A 21254-nucleotide genomic window follows, 5' to 3' on the forward strand; every position below is an offset into this window, starting at 1 on the left:
ATGATAAAGTAGCTACCGAGACCTGTTTCTCGGTTTCGATTTCAGTTCAATTATACGGTCTGGTGTACCAAAACCCAAAACACAGCTGTTTTTATTTCAGTGGCCTTAACGCAACTTCAACGTTTCTAGAACGCACCCGAACAAGATCGCTCTTTGGACACCAAAATATTTTTGTTGAGTAATTCCACTAGCAGATAGCAACAGGTTGTCTTTCTACCGTCAGGTGTCGAAACATCTTCAATTTCCTCTCATTATGCTTTGTGTCAAACGAATTAAAATATGTTTATCTTCTGGAAAATATATCACACTGCTTAAATCATATCAAATTTTTCTCTAAATTTTATTTTTCCTGTGTGTCACTGGATAGGTTGTGCTGAGTGCTGTCCCTCCCAAAATGTCTCTCTCTAAGTCAGCAAAAAGGGTCGCCTACAAATCTTTGGAATCATATTTTATACAGCTTTACACTAACCCTTTGCGCACTAAATCTGTGACCAGGTAAGTGAATGTGTTTAAATGGATTGTCGCTCCTATTGTCACAGTCTCATAATTCTTAATCTTTAGCGCTATCATCTATGTCTTGGGCAATTATACATCTCAACGTATTTCTGGAGCCAAAGTCACAGAATTAAACAGCCTTTTATCCTTTGGTGCCTATGGGTATGTTTATGACGTTGACGTTTTCAACTTAAAGTGGTGCTTTCTTTCCTTATTATGGTAATTTAATCATCTGCTGTATCCTGTTATTTTTTTTTTCAGTTTACTCTTTGGAGGGTCTATTCCTCATTATTTCTTCCAATGTCTTGAGTGGCTAGTACCTGGAAAGTCTGCGTTGGCCACCGTAAAACAATTGTTGATTCAAAGATTAATTTTTACACCACTTTACCAATTGTTCACCTTGTACACCATTTCTCGGTTTGAGGTATAATTTGCTAATAATTTAAATTTATTAAGACCTTGTCTGTTATTCTGCTCCGCTATTTGACATGTCTTTTGATCTGGTCAGGGACGGACTCACCGTCAAGCTGTACAGCAGCTTATACCAATTTATGTACCAGTCCTTATCGCCAATTGGAAGTGGCTTACTGCTCTCAGCATCATCAACCTCACAGTTGTACCTCCTGTTGTAAGGGTCCTCATCAATTTAATGAATTTGTCCTCTCTATTTATTTTATAATTTATGTGATGTGTCTTTTCTTGCACTAGCTACGAGTGGTCTTCATGAACCTTGTTGGCTTTGTTTGGAGCATCTACCTTGCCACTAAGAGGAGGAAGGCATCTGAAAGGAGAGGGGGTGGAGCCAAGGGAGGATCTCGACCCGGTTTGTAGATGGTACTGTATGTATGCCTCAAAATTGCCAATTATTTTGGGCGAAATTAGTTAAACTTGTAACTGGGGGAAGAGAGGGGGTCACATATTTGTTATATTCTTATACTCACATTATCTTTTATAGTACTATTTTATATTGTTTTGCTGTGGTAATTTTGTTGAATGTCATTGTTACTCTAATGTGGTCAGCACTTTCTGACCATGTGGTTCCAAGAACCATTGCCTATGAACCACACTTGATGTCTGAAGATGCCAATTTTGGATTCTGATGAACAATTATACTCTGTTGATGCATTTACTGGTGCTTTTGCAACCTTTGTATGTTAGTGATGACTTTGTGCCTTTTAAGTCAATGAATGATAGGGTAGAAATGAAAAATTTGCTTGTTATTAGATCTGTGCTTTAATGTTGGTGTTCAGCTGCACTTTGCAGAAATGTAGAATAGGTAAGAAATTCAAAACTATTTCCATTTTATCTACTCCATTTCCTTCACAACTTCTACATTCTAAATGTATTGTCACCAATTCAGTTAATTTCCTCAATTTCCCATGTGACGCAAATTCTTTATGCCAATAAATAGCTTTCAATAAATAAGTAAAAGGCAAAAATATCACAATTAAAGACTAGAACACATTAACAAAACATCAAATTTTAGGCAATTATTCCTACAATACACTGTAAACCAAACAATCTTTTTTCTTAAAATTATAAAGAAGAGATCTGACTAGAGCATTATTCATAAACAAGTACAAGAAAAAAAAACCTAAAAACAACACTTAAATTAAAAAACAAACAGTAAATGCACCTAATTCTCTCCAGCAATAATGTGCCCATAAACTTGTTCAAATTTTCGTTTCCTTAGATGCATTCTTGAAAGATCTTCAGCCTTCAGAAGGTGTTGTCAAACACGCTACATATTTTCAGGATACAGTAGCTCCCTTCAGAATCCAGACAACCTTGGTCTGAGGGACCCTAATTTTTTCATAAATCGTCCTTCTGGAATGAGGATGTGGTACCCACTTACATAATTCATTTGACTAACACAGTTCAAAATCCATCTGCCATGAGAAGAAGTTTTTCCACCAACATATTTTAATCTTAAAAATTAGTAAAGTTAAGGAAACCTTTGAAACCAGTTGTTAATGGCTTCGTCTGTTTCTTTGGTAACTCACATAAATAACAGTTCAATAAGTAATAAGATAGGCTTAATTTAGGAGCAAGAATTGCACCCTTTGCAATGAATTTGTCCCCCAAGAGAGGCAGCTTGATTTTTGTCATCTTTTTTACACTAGAAATTCTTTGGACTTTCCTGATAATTTACAGGTTCTTTATGTATCACATAATTTCAGCACAATAAGCTCTTTAAAAAGCATAATATCGATAATATGAAACACGTCACATAACATGAGACTTAATCATTCCAACTTTGCCACATTATTACTGCTAGATGTCAGATCAAACCTTTGGCAAAACATATGAAGACTCTGATTTGTACTCAATTTTTCTATGCAAGAGGAGACAATGTAATAACTTTTGATTGAAACTTCCTCAACAAACAATCTTCAGCCACTACTCCTCCCATTCACAAGCGTTGCAAGAACACAACATTAAGAAGCGTAGCTTGATTTTCTGCCTAAAATTTATTGTGTTAGCGTTGTGTGGTTACATTGCTTCCATTACGGCTTCCTCCAGACCACCGTGAGCTACGGCTATCACTATCATCATCTGAGTCACTTCCACTGCCCAGTGGGCTAGAACGTTGATATGGTATTGGACGTTTGCGGGCACTGTTGGCACAATGGAAAATAGCATGAACAAATAGATTCCTATATAGAACTAAAAATTGTTAAGTTTGTTCTTTTCCATTAGTTATTGGTTTTGAATAAATTCCTACAAAGCTGCTCTATACATATGGGCAAATTACTACAAAATAAAATTGTGCAAACAAGCATGTTTCGAATCTATTGCAAAAGACGTTCTGCTCACTTGGCCATAAATTGTGCTAGTTCAAGCTTACAATCTCTAACATGCTAATTTAGCTGTGTGTGTACTCACCTATGGATTCCATTCCCAACTTTAGAGGGTGAAATGTTAGAAGCATAGTTGGAAAATGTGAGTAAGTGAGGGGTTTCACCAAAAACATTTCAAAAGTCATAGGAGTTGTTTCTCTTAACCATTTAATTTAGCTTAACATTCAGACTGAATACATCTCATGACTTTTAAGAAAGGTTAATCCATGTAATTTTAATTCATTTGGCAAGCCTCAAGTTACCAAGAAAACTATCGTTGCATCATACAATGGATTGAAAAATACAGTAATTCTAAATTTAATGGAGAGAATTTAACTTCATCTAGAATAAGAATTGAACTTATCTGCCACACAACTGTTACTTTGCAATAAGTACTATGTACTTTGTCAAATTACCAGACAGGGATCTGCCAATCCACATGTATATGAAGATAAAATTAAAGAAAGCAATTACATAGTAATTAAAAGACAATTTACATCCAAAAGAATTTGAAAAAAAAAACAACAAAAAAACAGCATAACAAACTTTGAGCTCATAGATAGTAATTAAATGAAAGTTGAAAGAGTATTACAATTGAGTTGGATGTTTCACATTAATGGATGGTGTCAATGAAAAATGAAATTCAGATGAAAACCAATGTCTATTAACAAAGTCAATTTTGCAATAGTAATAATAAAACTAGATCAAATCTTGTGGCAAAATGCAGTAACTAATGACTTGCCTCATCCAAAACCCTAAAAAGGGTGGATGGTTACGTTGCAAGATTGTAAGTTCGCAACTGTAATTTGTTTACAGATTCCCTTAAGATAAGATTTCCCGTTTATCTTAAAAATTACTGTTCAGTCTTCTTCATAAAATAGATGAAAGAAGTTAATCACAACAGGGAAAAAGAGTTTGTAATCTCCTTCACAAATCACATCACACAGGTCACGCTGAGTCAACATTTCATCTCCTGTGACATACTGTCACAACACTAAATTATACACAAAGCGTCTACAAGTATAATACGTCTACAAAACAAAAATAATATTAAGAAACCATGCCAAACTTGAGGCAAATGGAGGAGGGGTTGATGAAAAATAATCAGCCACAGTCACAGTCAAAGGAGTCTGGTTTCATTGATAGTTAGATAACCAGTTGATTGACTTATTCATTTGTATGGGAAAAGGAGGGGGAGGGGGGGAAGGGGGGCAGTAAAGAGCATCTACTGAAGGACTAGTCTGATAGACCTACACAATCTTCAAATAAAGCTGAGGGTAAACAATCAAATGCATTTCTGGCAGTTCATGAACTGACAGTTTTGCAGCTTTGAGAGCAAACTTCCAATCTGATGTCAAGCTTCTGAGAATACGGCTTGCATTTTTGGGCGAAAAAGGAGGGGGGATTGGCCATAGGGCAGACTGCTTCAGCCCCCTGAGCTGCTGGAGGATGCCGAACTTGATCTGGGACGGGGCTCAGATTTCACTTTGCTTGCAGTTTTACTGTGAGTGGGGATCAAAGAAAATGTAAATAAAACAGAAATAAATGAGGAACAAAACAAAATAAATAACACTGTGCACAGGTGTTCACATGCAAAGCAGTTCTTTGCTTACAATGAACTTTCCAATCAAGGAATATTTATACTAAAAAAATAAAATAAGGTACTGACTAATATTTGATAAGAAAACAGTAAAACAAACTTGTGATTGTGATTTCAGCTACAGATATACAGGTTTTCACACAGCAAAATAAAATAAGACTAAAGCAATTCAGCAAAAGTAAAGAAAATGCTAAGAAAAAATTTAAATTCGGATTTTCTGACAGGTGAACAATTTAGCAAAAATTAGTTATTACCTTGTTATACGTCGTCTGTCTAAGAAACTTGGGGAGCCATGGCGCCTAGGAATAGAGGGGGAGCGAGACTTCCTGTCCTTAGTGCCATTTCGTCTTGCACTTCCACGGCTACTATGGCTACTTCCACTTCCACTGCGACTTCCACTCCTACAACAAATGAAACAATAATGAACTTATTTAATATATTCTTAAGGGCATAATTTTCGTTAGAAACAAATCACACACCTGCTGCTGGAAGAATGCCTGCTATGAGATCTTGAATGACTCCTGGAATGGGACCTACTTCTAGATCGTGATCTCCGGGAATGAGACTTAGCAGATGGAGATCGAGACTTTGAAGAGCGAGATCTGCTGTGGGATGGAGATCTCGATTTACTACTAGAGGATGATGAGCCACTTCGACTGTGTGACTTTCCTGAAGAACTGAGAGAGAACAAAGAAATTTTAAAAAACAGCTGATCCATCTTATTCAGAGGGATTGCAGTCACAAGGAAATGTTAGTACTTACGCTGATGATGATTCTGAACTACTTCTTGACTTGTGTCCACTACTGCTAGATGATGACCTCTTGACCCTAGCCCGCTGTGCGGATCCATTCGTAGTAGGTGCGGCTACAGGTACGTCGGAAGCGTTTGGAGTCGGGCCACTCTCGGCAGGAGTAGCAATGGATGGAGCCACCTTGGGTGGCGCCTTGGGTGGGGAGGGAAGTGGCCTGCTCACAGCCTCGGGACGCTCGGGACTCTTGGACGCCAGGCCCAGGGGCTGCTTGTTGGGACCGAACAGGGCCAGCTTCTTGGTGTCCTTGAGTTGGAAGGGCTTCGTCTTGGGAAGCTGCACTGCCTGCACTGCCGCCGCCTGCACCACCTGCACCACGGGTGGCCTCTCCTCCGCATCTGGGTCGGGCTTGATTTTGAGCTTGGGGGGCTTGGGCTTCTCCGGGAGGGAGATCTCGGAGACCGGCGTCACGCCGGGCGTCACGCCGGGCGTCACGCCCACCGCCGCCAGCATCCTCTCTACTCGCTCCTTCTTCCCGGGGGAATCCGGCCGCGCCAGAGCGGCAGGTGTGGAGGCGGGCGGCATTGGCTTGGGCATCTTCTTCTCGATGGCCTCCTTGGCCTTGGCGGCCAGGCCCGACTTGAGGATGTTGAGGGCCTGCAGGTCCTTGTCCAGGCCCTTCTTCACCATGGCGGCGCCCACGTCCGAGTCACTCGAGTCCGAGTCGGACTCGCTGCCAGAGTCCCGAAGGTTCACCCTGGGCACCACCTTGGTGTTGACGGACACGGCCTTCTCCTTCTTGTCGTCGCGGTCCTGGCGGTCCTGGCGCGGCTTGCCCTCCAGGATGTCCCTGTACCGCTCGGGGTACTTGCGCACGGGGGAGTAGCTCAGGCTGCGCGAGGAGCTTCTGCCGCGCGCGTTGCGACCGCCCTTGGACCTGTCCCTGGACTTGTCCCTGGACCTGTCCCTGGACCTGTCCCTGGACCTGTCCCTGGACCTGTCCCTGGACCTGCCCCTGGACCTGTCCCTGGACCTGCCCCTGGACCTGTCCCTGGACCTGTCCCTGGACCTGTCCCTGGACCTGCCCCTACCCCGACTGCCGCTGCGGCTGGCGCTGCGGGACTGCCTTCGGTACTGCTTGCCTCTGGAGCGCGACGCCCGAGGCGACGCCGACCTGCGCGGAGACCGGTCGCGGTCCCGCCGCGGGGACCCTCTTCGCGGGGATGCTCTGCGCGGCGACGCTCTCCGCGGGGACCCTCTTCGCGGCGGCGAGCGCACGGAGCGAGGGGACGGCCTGCGCGGCGAGCGACGGGGCGAACGGCGGGGCGACCTCCTTGCCGGGGACCTCCTGGAGGCCGACCTGGTCGGCGAGTGCCTGGACCCGCGGCGCGGCGACTGGCGGCGCGCGGGAGGCGAGGGCCTGCGAGCGGGCGACCTCCTGGCCGGTGATCGGCGAGGTGAGGGCCGACGGAGAGCCTCCCGGCCGTGGCGCTGGTCCTTCTCCTTGTCCCTGTCCGCGTGGGGCGGCGGCGAGCGGCTTCTTCGAGCAGTGGGCTCGGGTCTGCTCTCGGGCTCCTTGCCCTTCATGGGCCTGTCCCTGTCTTTCCTCAAGTCCTTCTCCTTGCCTCTCTTCCGCTTCAGCTCCTCTTCCTCATCTGAACTGCTGCTGTCATCAGAGGAGCTGCTGGCTGCATGCCTCTTGGAGCGCTTCTTTGCTCTTTCGTTGTCTGAGTCATCTTTCGTGTTTTTGCGCTTCTCTTCATGTGGCCTTTTTCGGCCTGACTCGGTTTGTTTTACATCTTTGGACCCAGGACGCTGCTTCAAACGGGTTTCACTAGGGCTTCGAGACTTTTTTCTGGACTTCTTTTCTCTATCCATCGATTCATTTTCATTCTCATTTTCTGAATTTCTTCTGCTTCTTTTGTGTTTGTCACCATGTCTCATGCGGTTGTCCTCCTTGTTCTCCTCATGGTTACGCTTGGATCGAGTATCATTGCGCCTCTCATGCTCTCTATTCGTTTCATTTAAATCTTCTTTCTTCTTACTGCTATCATTTTTCTTCTTATCTTCTTTCTTGTCCTTCTTACGGGAGGAGTCATCTGTCTTAAGTTTTCTTGAATGGTGGTCCTTTTCCCTGCAATTAGTAGTTAAAAGACGAAGGTTAGTCAGAAAGTGAGGATTGTCTGTGCAAGGTGCGGCCATGGCATGGCACTTAAGGGGTGAAAACTCACTCATCTGAATCGCTGTCTGATGATGCATGGTGCTTTTTCTTTGATTCCCGTTTCTTCTGAAGGCAGAAAAGGAAAAGCAAAGGAAACATTAGTTTGGTACGATTACCTTCAAACCAGCCAAATAGGGTGCAGTCTCTGTTTTCTTCTAACACTTCCGATAAATTCCATAAAACTGATTCATACTTTTTTTTCGTGAGGTGCTTCACTGAAAGCATAATTTAAGACGGGAAAAGTGTAAAAGTAGATCTAAACTGAATAATAATACTCATACCAGTAACTTCACAGAAAAGTTACTGTACTTTAACAGGATTACGATTTTCACTGCAAACACACCGAAACCAAAACCTAACCCAGGGCCAGCTCCTCCAGCGCTAGCTTCAGGAAGAGTTTTTTTCTTCCTAACTTGAAGCAAAGAGACACGCTCTGGGTAGGTGTTGATCTCTCAGGCATAATCAGATAAGATACATTTCTTGGACTCTTCCAACTGACTTCAAAAATCTTGAGGTCAGCTGAAAGTGAGGCCAAGGCATCATCCTTATATTAATTGAAATATTTTCTTAAAAAGGAAATGGCTGAAACAGCTACTACCAAGCCAGTACACAACACTCTTACACAAAGCCCTCTTCAAATTTTGTAGCATAATATCACAATAGAAACACTTCAAAATACAAAGTTTGAAAAACAAATGAACACCTTAAGTTTCCTAAATAAAATTATTTCATAACACAAAGAGGCGCAATATTGGCATTGGGCGGAAAACTGAATGAAGGTTTAGAGAAAGAGGAAATAATGTGGCATCTCATATTTCCATACAGTTTAAAAATAACAAATAGCAATGAGTGATGGCGAATGTGTAATAGCATCTTACTTTGGAAGCTTTAAGTAGAAATCGTCTGTAGTCAACTATGACAAAGTCACAGTGAACTCAAGCCACATGGAAACTTTACAAATTTAGTTCTTGCCCAAGACAGTGTAGAAAAAAAGCACTAGTTTTGCAACCAAGAAAAATAAAAAACAATGTGCTTGTAAAGGCAAAAAAACAAGAAACTATGCATGAGACACATCCAGTAAGACTTATAATGCTACATTGATTGGGATTGAACATTAACATGCAACAGGTCTGGTACAAAGTGCTGGAACAATCAGAATGCAAATACTGCAATCTTTTCACTGAAAAGGGTGTCATTTTCATTAAAGCAATGAGTGGATGAAGTAACAAAATTGAACTGAAGGGTTTGTTCCAGAACTTTGACTATAGAAGGCTAACATAATATTAGTTTAAAAAAAATGCATAACAAAAATAAAATGCTTGAACCAGTGCAGTAACAACAATTTTGCAATTAAAGATCACTTTCACCAGTATTTGCAATGTTTGTTGGTTTTCTAGCGAGTACTTACTTATGCCAAAGGGCTCCTATGTGAGTTCATATAAACAAGAAGAATTTTTTTTTATATCTTTCGGCAAAGTAGGAAACAACAAAGGAATGAGTTTTATCATGCAAAGAAACATTGACAGCCAACATATTAAGCATCTTACTAAAAGCAGCACTTATACAAGAAATACATATGAGAGAAAAATGAAACATTATTAAAAGGCCACAATTGTAGTCCGCTGCAATACAGACTTGAGGGAAAGTGGTTGCAATTGCTGTGGGATGTACAAACACATCATAACAAGGCCCCAATAAAATGATGAATCAAGAAAAATGCTACACACAAAATTCACTAATTTAGTCTTTCACCATTGGAAAAGAAATATCCTGAAATGGGGGTGTGGTTGGACACCAGAATCAAACCTAACATTTGAGCACATTGATGCTAAGAGTTCCTCAATCAAGGTCACCGACAAGGACCAAGTGCAATACTAACAATCCACTTCCTCTGAACCAATTTTGATAGAGAGGAATTACCATGACCACAGTTGACCATCATCACAATGTAATTTAAGAAAAAAAAAGTTCTAGTTGAAAGTTAATTTTGAGCAAATATTAAGATACACAGATACTTACTATTTGTAATATTCCTTGGGACAACGTCCAAAAACTTGCTGCTATTAATATTCCCAAAAGAACACAAATTTGAGTGAAAAGGCACTACAGAAGGATCATCTAGATTTAAAACCTAAAATGTTCGCATGTTTTGACAACAAATATGGTGTAGAGCCTAAATTTGTTGACATCAAATATACAGTAGAAAAAGTGGGAATAAATCTAACCCTCTTGCACCTATAGGTGACCTTTCAAAACTAAGTAAAAAGTTGCAGTTGGGTTGGACTTGCATGCGAGGTGTTCCAACTAATAAAAAGTTACTTGGCTTGTGAAGACAAAAGTCTTCTTTTAAATCCGTGAAGGATAAGCATCCAAAACTCTTCTTGCAAGTTTTGGAACAATCCATGCAAATCTCCAACCATATTTTCCTGAGCATTGCTATGTATTAAAATAGTAAGGTGAGAAAAGCCCCATACCCCAACTGCAATCAGCAGCTTTAAAGAAAATGTTTCAGGGTGAGAGGTGGTTATACATTCAGCAATGAATGGTCAGCAAAAGAGTATCTTTCTAGAGCATGACAGTAAAAATTATCTTTGTACAGATTGCATGGATGGCAGATTCATTATACTCCATGAATGAGCATTGAGGTTGCTGAGACCATTCTTCTGGTTTTGGTTGAGATGGATTCTACTTTAAATTGGTCCCTTATCTTGTTTTTCAATCCAAATGCCAAATATATAACACACCACATGTTGGTAAAGAGCATAAAAGAAAACAACCACACTGATGAATCTCTTTTTTTCCCTTCAAGTGAAACAAATTGGTATCAATGATACCGTCTTAATATAAATATGGCTTTACCTCATGTTTGCTTGACTTCTTCTTTTCTTTAGATTTCTTCTTATCCTTCTTTTCTTTCTTCTTCATGTCCTCGGAGGAGCTGTGGGCAAATACATAACTGGGATTAGTGGATAGTCCAAAACTTCCAGTTTTCCAGTAAAGCATAATTTAAATTCATACATTGAGGCATCCGAGTCGTCACTTGAGTCACTTGAGTCTTCACTTTCTGAATGATGTTTCTTCTTCTTCTTTTTCTTGCTATCATCCTTGCTCTTCTTCTTGTCTTTCTTCTTTCTTTTGGGAGACTCCGACCTGAATGGTTGCAATTATCAACATTAATATTCTTGTACACTCTGAAAATGGATAGAAAATCGTGAAAAATCTTAAGTATCAGTACCTGCTATCCTTTTTATGCTTTTTTGATTTCTTCTTCTTCTTAGGCTCTGGACTAGAAGAACTGTAAAATAAGGTAGTAAGGAGCATGAGATAATTAAATTCTGAACCAATTTTCTTTCTCTGGCAGAAGATGATAATTTTCAATTACCTCTCCCGATTTTTCCTTTTGCGTTTCTTTCCAGGCTTCTCCACCTCAGGGCTTGGTGTTCTCACAAGAGCATATTTCTTTGGGTCAGTTGCAGCAGCTTCTTTAGCAGCCTCCTTGGCCGCTTCCTTCGCAGCCTGCTCCTTGGCTAGACGCTGTGGATCCAGACTGCTTCCTTCGATGAAGTACTCTGATATCCCAAAGGCATCTCTTAGCTTGGCATTCTTTTCTTGCTGAGCCTCGGCAATCTCATGGGTTTCACGAACACTGCAACAAAGCCAAAGTTGGAGAGGTCAGTACAAGGTACATGCTGGGATTTTACTCAAAGCACGTTGCAAGACTGACAAGTCAGAAATTATTTGGGGCAGTCTAGGAGCTCTACAGGGCAAAAACAGGGCCTAGGGTTTGGTAGTACCTCACGACTGAGCGCATATGTTTGGAGCGGTGCTTCGGGCCCCTGGGGCGCACCACGCAAATCTGAAGCTTCCCCGATGCCCCACAGTTGCAGTTGCAGCAGCAGTGGTTGTGCATGCTGGTCGGCGGGGCGGCGGGGGAGGCGCCGGCGGGGTTGGGGGTGGGCGCGTGGGGCGCGTGGGGGCGGCCAACCCAGCGGTAGCCGTCGAGTGTGTGTGCGTACACGTGCCCGAGGGGCCCGAGGCCGGGCGGCCCTACAGGCGGCCCGTAGCCCGCAGCGTGGTGGCCGAGATCGGCCAGGTCGAGTCCGTGGCCGTGACTGTGCCCGGAGCCCGCACCCCTAGGGGCCCGGTGGAAGGAACCCCGCCACATCCGCTCGAACAGCACGCGCTCGCCCTCGCCGGCCTCGGCCAGGGCGCCGCTCATCAACGACTCCCTCGAGTACATCCCCACCGATCTCGCGACGCGGAGACGTTGGAAGACACAGGTCGCTTAACAACTAGCGGCTTAAAACTATGGAAGACTTGGTTACAGCTTAGATCTAGGGCCTTAGGCTACATGGAAGACTTTCTCGTGATCGAGGAAGGCGGCTTGGGGCTCACATTCGCGGCGCGGGGCCCTGCGCGGGGCCCTGCGCGGGCAGGCCGAACGGTTCGGCCGCCATGACCGACGCGACGCGATGCACAGGGCAGGGGGCGCCTCTAGCGCCTCTACGGCCGCGACGCCAACGCCCCGGCGCGCCCCAGCGCGGGGCAGCGCAGCGCACGGCGCCCCATCGCGACTGCCTGGACGCAGGCAGGGACCCAGAGGCTGCAAGGCAGGGCGGCACGGCGGCAGGGGGTGGTGGCGAAGGTGGCGCCCCGACGGCCAGGGCGGCGCGGCCCCGCACCACGGCGCCACCACCCCTCCGCGTTTCCCACCCCCATCCAGCGCAAGCTCCGCTCCACCTCACCTCCACCCCTCTTCCTGCAGGTGCACTCCGGGCACTCTCCGTGCACTGCATAAGTGCTTGATTGTGTAGCCCTCGCGTACCCGCAGCACGCGCAGCACCCCTCGGCCCCGCCAAAGGGGTAGCGCTTGGCAGCCTGGGGCGGCACGGCGGCACGGCGGCACCACGCGGAAGGGGTAGGGAGTAGGGAGGGGTGGCCACTTCCCCTATCGATCCGCTACGCGCGCTACGCCGACAGGCCGCCGCCTCGCAGGCAGGCAGCAGGCAGCTTCAGGACGGGCCGCACCAGCCGCCGTGCCTGAGCCGTGCCGCACCCCTACCGGCCTAGAGCCCAGGGTGCCCAGGGCTGTCTGGGCTGCCCTGCCTCCACAAACCGGTCCGCCCTCTCCCTGCCCCGCCCCTCCCGTTCGATAGCGCACGCACACACGCGCAGCGCCACTACACCACACGTCGCACGTCCCCTCTAGAGTCCATGCGGCCCAGCCTAAGCCCAGCGCCTCGCAGCCCAGGCTCTAGAGGGTGGCCCCATGGCATGGTGAAGACGAAGAACCGAGATTTGGGGGTCAAAGACCGGGTCAAGCCCACGCGCCACCACATGGCAGCCAACCACGGGCGGGACAAATCCCACCATGTCACAGCAAGGGAATGTTTGGGAGAACTGGGTCGGGCCCGCAGGGGAGGGGGTGGGGGTGTAAATTTAGTGCTTGGTGCAAAAATACTAAATAAAAAAAACTCTTAAAGCACTTTTTAGCGTTCACTACTTAAAATAAAATTTTATAAAAATAACAAGAAAGGAGAATAAAAAGGTTTTGCAAAGAACTTATTTAGAGTAGTATGGGGGATAACTTACTCAACACGCCCATGGTCGTCACGTTTTGTTTCGGACTTCTTTCCATCAGTTTGCAGCTTGCGAAAATGGCCTACTTTCTCATTGATTTCTTCTGAAGTGTACCTAAAATGAACGAACATGACAAAATATTTTAAAAACAGGCCAAACAAGTAGAGAGTGGCGGATTACTGTAGATAGAACATCTCACCCTTGATCCTCGAGTGCTTGTCGCAATTCTTCACACCGAACTTCAATTTTCCTTTTCCTCTCATGATCAAGGATTTCCTTGTTGGGCTGTTTATTGGCAGCAGCTTCTGCCTTTTCTAGATCTTCCTCAGTTTTGTACTTTGTCTTTTCTTTGGGTCGTACAGAAGCCCAGTTACGCTGTACATAACCATTTGTACCAGAGCCTCGGGCTGTACTTAGACCAATACCGTTGTACATGACAGGTCCTGGATACAGACGTAAATGAATTAAAACGAAGTTTAAACAGCTGATAGCTAGCCAAATTACATTGCAGTATAAATCTGATAATTCTAATCAATACTGCATTGATGTAATTTCAGGTCTAGGCACCAAAGGTCAATAAGAAAACCATGTCTGTCAAAGACAACATTACAGTAACATATTTTAAAAACAGCGATTCCACGGAAACACCAAACAAACAACGATTAGGATCAAAATTTGGAAAGAAAACTCGACGGCGCCGCTTCGTGCAACCGTGCAACGTTTTCTGAACGATGCGGTGAGCCTCTGGACTGGTTCATCACACTGAACAGCGTTCGGAGTCGGGCTAAAATGACAGAAATAAATCGAATTGGAGTACGGGCCTTACCTCAAAATAGGAGCGGTTACTTCGATAAACAAATTTACAGCAAGAACGCCATTGGAGTGTGTACATGCACGACGTGCGGTGCAGCAGCAAGCAGCAACGAGTTTCGATTTAGTTACTTTCACCACCGTCGAGAGAGAGGGCGCTTCGATCGCTCTGTGCGGTGAATAATGGACCTGGAGTGTTATTCGCAGTCACCACGTTTACTTTCTTGTGAAATTCAAGTCCTTCAGAAGCCTCAATTTCGTTCATACGATGGGACTATGGGACCCGTTAGAAGAAATGTTACAGGAATAAGCTCTCTGCCTATTCCATACAATCTATAAACACTTGTATACCTTTTATAAGAAAGATATGAGCAGAGCAGATCGTCTGCTTTCATTTAGCCAACTTACAAACGAAAACATCGACTTCAAGTGTTTTGGGTAAATGTACGACACTTCTGCAATATCGTAGAATTAAATGGATTTTCTTACAATTTTGTAAATTGTTTGGGGCAAGATCGAGAAATAAATTTTACATCTACTCTGTGTTTCGTCTGAAGTAAAGTAACAACCTCTCGGTAGTTACTTTCTTGCCCTGGACTCAGCTTGCTAGGTCCACTTATTTGTGAATTATATCTCTAGTCTACGTGTTATTCCCCTATTGCGCGTTTTAAATTGTCATTGCGCCACAGTGCAAATTTGGGTACCGAATTTTATACGTAGCATGCGGTGTAAGTACATGTAGAATTTGTCGAGCCACAGATCGAAAATGGGAATGTTCTGGTAACATTTGTAGAAGATATGTGTACTGCTGCGTCAGCTGACAGTTTGGCATTTAATATAAAAATCGTCAACTCCATCTGTATGATCTATTTAAATTTAAGCTTTTATTTTCTCCGTCTATCGCTATTTAGATAGTAGTGCTCTTGGCAAATGCTACCTGCGCACGAACATAACCTCAGCGGATTTCAACATCCAAGCATACAAACAAATGTGATTCCAGATTTTGCAATTTTTTCGAATTCTCAAATTTAGTGTCCAACTGAGATGCTGAGATCAATGGTCTTACTGTACCCCCATGCTTTTCTGACATCTCTGCTTATATTGGAATCAATTTGCAACACTTTGTGCTATGTGCATTATTCATTTAAAAATTTTAAATTAAATTATGAAATTGTTTGTTACAGGGATTGACTGTTAATCGAAAATGGTGGATGTTGGGCCTGCGGGGGCTGCCAGTAGCAGTGGCAGCAGTCAAGACAATGGCAACGCAGGAGAAGAAGATAAGAAGGATGAGCGCATGTTCGAATGTAACATTTGTCTCGACACTGCAAAAGATGCTGTGATAAGCATGTGTGGTCATTTGTTTTGGTAAGAGCTGTAGAAGATTTTTCTATGAGCTTTATTTGTTTGTACTTTAAATGATGCTAAGTGGTAATTTTGCAGTTGGCCATGCCTCCATCAATGGCTGGAAACACGGCCAGCAAGACAAATGTGTCCTGTGTGTAAAGCAGCTATTAGTAAGGAAAAAGTTATTCCGTTATATGGGCGTGGAAGTAGTAAGCAAGAAGACCCAAGGTAAGAATTTGTTTATAGATCTAGTGACAGTATTATTTTGTTAACTTGTTTTAAATGGCCCTTTCATTACTCTTTCATCCAGAAACAAAGCACCTCCACGCCCTGCTGGTCAAAGGTCTGAGCCAGAAGCTAATACGGTATGTACTGTTTCTTGTCCGTTCAAAAAAAAAAGTTTCCTCTGAGCCTCTTTATTTTTTTTAAATATTGGGACTCCTGGCAGGAAGTGAGAAAATTACAGCTTTTCTTACAGATGTTGGCGTTTCTGACTATGGTTAAAATATTGTAATAAAAATCCTTCAAAAATTGTGTTTTGTTTTCATGATATGAAAACTGAGTCTGTTCTTCTTAAATTTATAACATACTAGCTGCCCAATTTTCTCATAGTCAGTGACAACAACAGATTGTTTTGTGTTTAGCTAAGTAGTTTTTGGTCATTTCTTTTAAAATACAGACGGAGGAAGGTCAATGGTGGACGGTGGGAGAAGAATCATCAGATGACATGGACTCGGCTGGTTCATGGTTCTTGGGCAATGATAGTATTTTAGACGCTGCTGCTTATATGAATGTGTATTTGGGGCACAACTGGTTTGATTTCGACTATGATGCTACACCTAATGAGTCTAATGACTGGGAAGTTGAGACTGTCCAGTTAGATTCCTCTACTTCGGATCCATCTGATGAAGATGAAGACCTAAGTCTTAGTTCAGTTTCAGATAGTAATTCTATTTCAGATTCTGATGATGGCTCTAGTACTGCTGTTTCTGATGTAGTAAGAGCTACTCATAATTACTGGGAAGTTGAAGAGTTGGGTGTGGATGAAGCCTCGAGTGAAAGTGGTCTTTAAAACCTTTGTTGTAACAAGTGTCCATTTCATTCCCCGCTTTTGTCATCAGTGTTATGTACCCTAATTTAAAAGTATCTAAAAGATGTAAATAACTATTTTTCTTATGAACATACACAGTATTTGATTTGTCAGTCTGAATGTGTGCATTCCCAAATTTATTGGACTGTAATTGTAATCCAAATTCCTGTACCATTTCTTGAAATAAGTTATTTTGTTAACTCTTTAACTGTTGGCCTGTACTTCCGAAAGATCATTAAATTGTAGTAGGTGTCCTTTAAAGAATCCATCCTTTTTTTTTCAATCTCCTCTTTTCTGGTTATTTATACACTACATACAAAATTCTTGTCATCTTTGCATGTAGTCAAATCCCTTCATGTGATATAATATGCTGAGAATGAGTTGAATGAGAAACAAATTCTTAGAGCATGTCTACTCTGTGCTGTGTGCATTAAAATTTGTAATGTGTTATAATTTTTAAATTTTTATTGTGCAACTAAAGAAATCTACTCTTGTGCTTTTAATTGAAATTGCCATTATTGAATATTACTTTTAACATCATTGCAGTTACATCCATGTGGAAGAGTATGTGAAATAAATCTTACTGTTGAAGTACTTCAAAAGAATTTTTATGTTGTGACGCTTTTAGTCATATTTATGGTGTTGAACTGATCCATTGTAGACTGCATTGGAATGTTCCCATTTTCAAATTTTCTGACCTTTATCTGAGCACAAGGGAGTCTGATCCATACCAACATATTGACAAATTGAATTATTTCATACTGCCAACTGACAAGGAGAAGAAACATGTTACAATCATTCTCCTGTTCAGCATATTGCAGACTTGTCAACATAAATTAAACAAAAGTTCTACCATTACCATCAATTCCCGCTGTTATTGTTATACTTTTCTTTACTTGCAGAATTTTCCTGGTCTTGGCTTCCATGGGAGTTTCATGTCATTTGGCATTGGAGCCTTTCCCTTTGGTTTCATCACATCTTCTTTCCACTTTGGTGACAACAGAGGATTTGCAGGTACCTTGCTTTTTGTACAACAAACTTGTCTTTAGCTTCTTCCTAAATTGCTTATTATTGCTGTCTTTCTGAAACTTGATTCTTTATCTTTTTTAGCACCACATGATACTCAATCCCCTGAAGACCAATTTCTGTCAAAAGTATTTCTGTGGGTTGCACTTGCCTTTCTTGTGTGGCTGCTGTTAGCATAGCATTACGCCCCACCAGGCATGCAGGATTCAGCATTGGATTTCCCTGTATTTGCCTGCGCCTGGATGTTCAACCGTCACTGGTATACTTTCTTATGATTTTTTTGAGCTGGCTGAGTTTTAAGTTTTTCAATACATCACCAGATTGTATCCTATTTCTAAATTGGGCTGGATGCTCAGCAGTGATGTGTCATATTGCATTCCATTCCATTTCAAATCTGTGTCTGTCTGTCCTATGGTTTGCAGACTTTCGTATAAAAATATAATTTGGTATCCCGTCTTTAGTTGGAAGCTTTTCCCTATGAAATGGGACCAAAGTCAAAGCATCAGATATGATTGAATTGTTCAAGGGATTATTTGTGCGCCCGCCTGAAGTAATGGTTAGACTTGGTTCAATGTCTATTCAAATTTTCCATTTTCTTGATTTCCTTTGATGATTTTATGCTGTTCTGTGGTTTTTAAACGTCTGAATCGAGACAACACTGTATGCTTCTTATATTATCATGTAGCTTTCTTTTCAACTAATTTGATAAATATTTCCCGGCAACTATGTATCTTGCTGCAACTAACTAAGATATGACGCAACTTGGAATTCTTAACGGTCGTCTTGTTGGGAAACTTTCTTTCCAAACTTCAAATTAAAAATGTAGTCTTTATGTAGACTTAAAATATTTCTTTGTTACTTCAAGCAAAATTTTTTTGAAGTCAATCTGTCTGACAAATTAAAAGCATATCTGTGAATCTTTGCTTAAATAGTGCAAGACCGCATTTTGCTATCATACATGCTCAAAGTTGGTTGGTTTATGCTGTTTAAGTGCAACTTGATTCTAGTCGATGACTGGGTAATATTAATTAAAACGGTGCCCCCCATTAGTGAAGTGTGAATCTAGTGGTGAGGAAGTCAAGTGACGACAATCTTTGTTTTCAAATTGGTGGATGTTAACTTGAACTGTTTCGATGTTTGAAATAGAAGTAGGGTTTTTAAGATTTATGTGTCTGTTAATGATTGTTGTTCTTCTTTTCTTTGACATGTAGAACTGTCACATGTGTAAGTTTTGTTTTGAAAGCATTGCCTTGCTTTCATTTATCTTGTTTTCTTTTTTAAAAAAGAAGGTTTTAATTTTTGCTGTGGCTTGACTTCCTTACCTTTTTCAATTTTTAGTTAATAGCTTCTGAAAATGTCTGGGTATTGGTGATATAAATGTAACCTTTAATTATAGATGCAGTAGTTCATGGTGATTGATTGACATTTCAAGAAGGCAGCATCTGTGATTCCCTTTTGCTAGGTATTATTGCTTTTATTTTAAGAAATCTGCAGTTTTTCAAAGAAGTTCTCTTCCCGAAGGAAATTGATTAATTGGGAATTTTGTAGCAGCCAACTTGTCCATGTTCATGTGCATCTTCATACTTTCTTGGTTTTTGAAGAAAGCATTTTTCAAAGTATCCAACCTGTCTTTGAATGTAATATAAACTATGTACACAAGTTTATGTGAACATTAAAAATGTCACAACTGTATGTGTGATTGTTCATTTCTTCCATTTATTGTTAAATACACCTTCATCCTGCTCTCAGCACACTTACTCAACTAGGTGAGAGGGTCCCTACACGCAACGTTACACCTTGGAGTAGGACTTTTACTGCAAGGTTGCGCACTGTCCTTTTGCACGGAAAGAAAGATGCGCAACTTCCCGCCAACCACTCACTTCCGGGAGAAGTATGACAAATTGTCCTTGGATCGAAGTATGAGAAATCAATGAGTGGCTGCTCAAAATGTTAGAGTCCTAAATGTAAGAGAACCGCGGAGACCTTCGAGAAGGAGTGCTCTAATCTGTTTCCGTCCCAACGTAAAAGGGGAGACAATGCAGTTTTTTTCTGTTCATTCACCGTTTTGGTGTGTGCCCAGAAAGGTTTGGGTGTGAGGAGCCCGGGGCTGAGCCGCGACAGTCCACCATACGTGGAGGGCAAAGGGAATGCCAAAGTTACATAGCTTGTTACTGGCTGCCTGGTGCGGCCGATTGGCGAGCGCCGGCCTAAGATCACTTGAGCCTCTTAGCTTAGTAAGCGTGTGCTGTATCTAGCCATGGGCCTCAAATTGCTACACCCAAGTAAAAAAAAAATAATTTGTGACTTCGTTGGGCGGGCCTCGGCCTATGACTTTGGGGTAAGGAATTTCGTGTTGATGGAGGGCGGATCATTTAAAGACAATTCGAGACTGCTTTATTGATAGGTAGCAATAAGTTTTTATTAACCAAATTTGCTTAGAAAAATATGCAAAATGTAACCCTGCAGCAAGTTCATCCGCCCCATCCCACGCTGTTGTCAAACTCCTCTCCGTGCGGCATCCTTCTTCAGGTGGCCCGTGGAACGCCTGTGGAGTGAATTGTTAATGTCAGTCTCTGCTTCGGGCATATTCGTGCAAACAATTGGCCACGCAAAGGTGCGAACCTGCCACAACTGTTCCGGGGCGGAGGATCCTTCGATCGTGTTGACTGGGGCGTGAAGTTCAAAGAATCGCAGTGTGGCTCTTGAGTGAAGATCGGTGGGTCGTCTTACGAAGAATTTCGGCGACAAAGTCCCCTTCACGTCACCCCCGCATCTGTTAACACAAAAACAAGAACATTCGTTAGCGAACTCAAAAACTAAAACTCGAGGGATGGGTACCTGCAAAGAATATGGATCAACATGAACAGTACAATCGTCCGCCAAGAAAGTCTTATCACAAAACAAAAGTTAGCGGAGTCGTAAAATTTACGACGCCCCCGACGCCCTGCCACCACCTCTGCTGCTATTTATGGTCTAGGTGGTAAAAATTGCGTCACCGGCATTGCCAGTGGAAAAAGAATCGGCCCGAGTCGTCACTACCCCGTGACGGAGAGACTCTCCAAGACATTGTGGGCAAACACGGAAAATCAGGTCGCCGTCAATACCCCGTTCCGACAAGTTATTCGTTGTCGTCGCTCTGTCTGTGGCGCCAACACCCCACGGGTGCGAGAGAGACAGAGCCACGACACTATGATGTGCGGAATCGCTCGGCAGGCACTGCACTGCATAAGAGATGTCTGACGGCATTAAAGAGTCACTGCCCGGGGTATCGACCAGTCGACTGATTCCGAGTCGTTCGTCGCTCTGTCTCTCTCGCACCCGTACGTGACGCCCCAGGAGTGCGACAGAGACGAAAACGACTCTCGAAATCAGTCTGTTGTGTTCGTTCCCGAGGAGGCACTGGCCCATGACACCGCACTGCCAACAGGGGCGGTAATCGAACGTGCACTTCACGCACGACAAGGTCACCATAGGTCACGACAGGCCACTGTATCGA

At 43.0% G+C, this 21254-nt stretch overlaps 3 protein-coding genes across 14 annotated transcripts; 2 read left to right on the forward strand and 1 right to left on the reverse strand.

Annotated features, from left to right (window-relative positions):
* The first annotated feature begins 16 nt into the window (after positions 1-16).
* Positions 17-1789, forward strand: LOC117651851 (peroxisomal membrane protein 2). 3 transcript variants are annotated; one of them, XM_034396292.1, is made up of 6 exons: positions 17-173; positions 368-495; positions 562-657; positions 757-919; positions 1004-1123; positions 1204-1789. In XM_034396292.1, the coding sequence occupies exons 2-6, from the start codon at positions 395-397 to the stop codon at positions 1324-1326; spliced, it is 603 nt and encodes a 200-aa protein (XP_034252183.1). In that variant the 5' UTR covers positions 17-173; positions 368-394; the 3' UTR covers positions 1327-1789. The 3 variants fall into 3 exon arrangements, with proteins under 3 accessions (XP_034252183.1, XP_034252182.1, XP_034252181.1); XM_034396291.1 differs by having other exon boundaries at positions 19-204; XM_034396290.1 differs by having other exon boundaries at positions 20-223.
* LOC117651848 (serine/arginine repetitive matrix protein 2) lies at positions 1710-14469 on the reverse strand. Of its 6 annotated transcripts, none has more exons than XM_034396280.1 (13): positions 14312-14469; positions 13685-13928; positions 13498-13599; positions 11288-11551; positions 11141-11200; positions 10924-11055; positions 10765-10843; positions 7916-7971; positions 6766-7818; positions 5698-6681; positions 5415-5612; positions 5190-5336; positions 1710-3113 (listed from the first exon to the last, which is right to left on the reverse strand). In XM_034396280.1, the coding sequence occupies exons 2-13, from the start codon at positions 13918-13920 to the stop codon at positions 2975-2977; spliced, it is 3450 nt and encodes a 1149-aa protein (XP_034252171.1). In that variant the 5' UTR covers positions 13921-13928; positions 14312-14469; the 3' UTR covers positions 1710-2974. The 6 variants fall into 6 exon arrangements, with proteins under 6 accessions (XP_034252171.1, XP_034252170.1, XP_034252168.1 ...); XM_034396279.1 differs by having other exon boundaries at positions 5698-6693; XM_034396277.1 differs by having other exon boundaries at positions 5698-7818; positions 7916-7968.
* A 48-nt stretch (positions 14470-14517) lies between these two features.
* LOC117651850 (E3 ubiquitin-protein ligase RNF185-like) lies at positions 14518-19450 on the forward strand. 5 transcript variants are annotated; one of them, XM_034396288.1, is made up of 6 exons: positions 14851-15023; positions 15480-15663; positions 15739-15870; positions 15953-16007; positions 17635-17746; positions 17843-19450. In XM_034396288.1, the coding sequence occupies exons 2-6, from the start codon at positions 15500-15502 to the stop codon at positions 17935-17937; spliced, it is 558 nt and encodes a 185-aa protein (XP_034252179.1). In that variant the 5' UTR covers positions 14851-15023; positions 15480-15499; the 3' UTR covers positions 17938-19450. The 5 variants fall into 5 exon arrangements, with proteins under 5 accessions (XP_034252176.1, XP_034252177.1, XP_034252174.1 ...); XM_034396285.1 differs by lacking the exons at positions 14851-15023; positions 17635-17746; positions 17843-19450 and adding exons at positions 14518-14739; positions 16322-16996; XM_034396286.1 differs by lacking the exons at positions 14851-15023; positions 17635-17746; positions 17843-19450 and adding exons at positions 14518-14733; positions 16322-16996.
* Positions 19451-21254: the final 1804 nt, after the last annotated feature.

Source organism: Thrips palmi, unplaced genomic scaffold (assembly GCF_012932325.1).
Source record: "Thrips palmi isolate BJ-2018 unplaced genomic scaffold, TpBJ-2018v1 HiC_scaffold_6, whole genome shotgun sequence".
Taxonomy (NCBI): domain Eukaryota; kingdom Metazoa; phylum Arthropoda; class Insecta; order Thysanoptera; family Thripidae; genus Thrips; species Thrips palmi.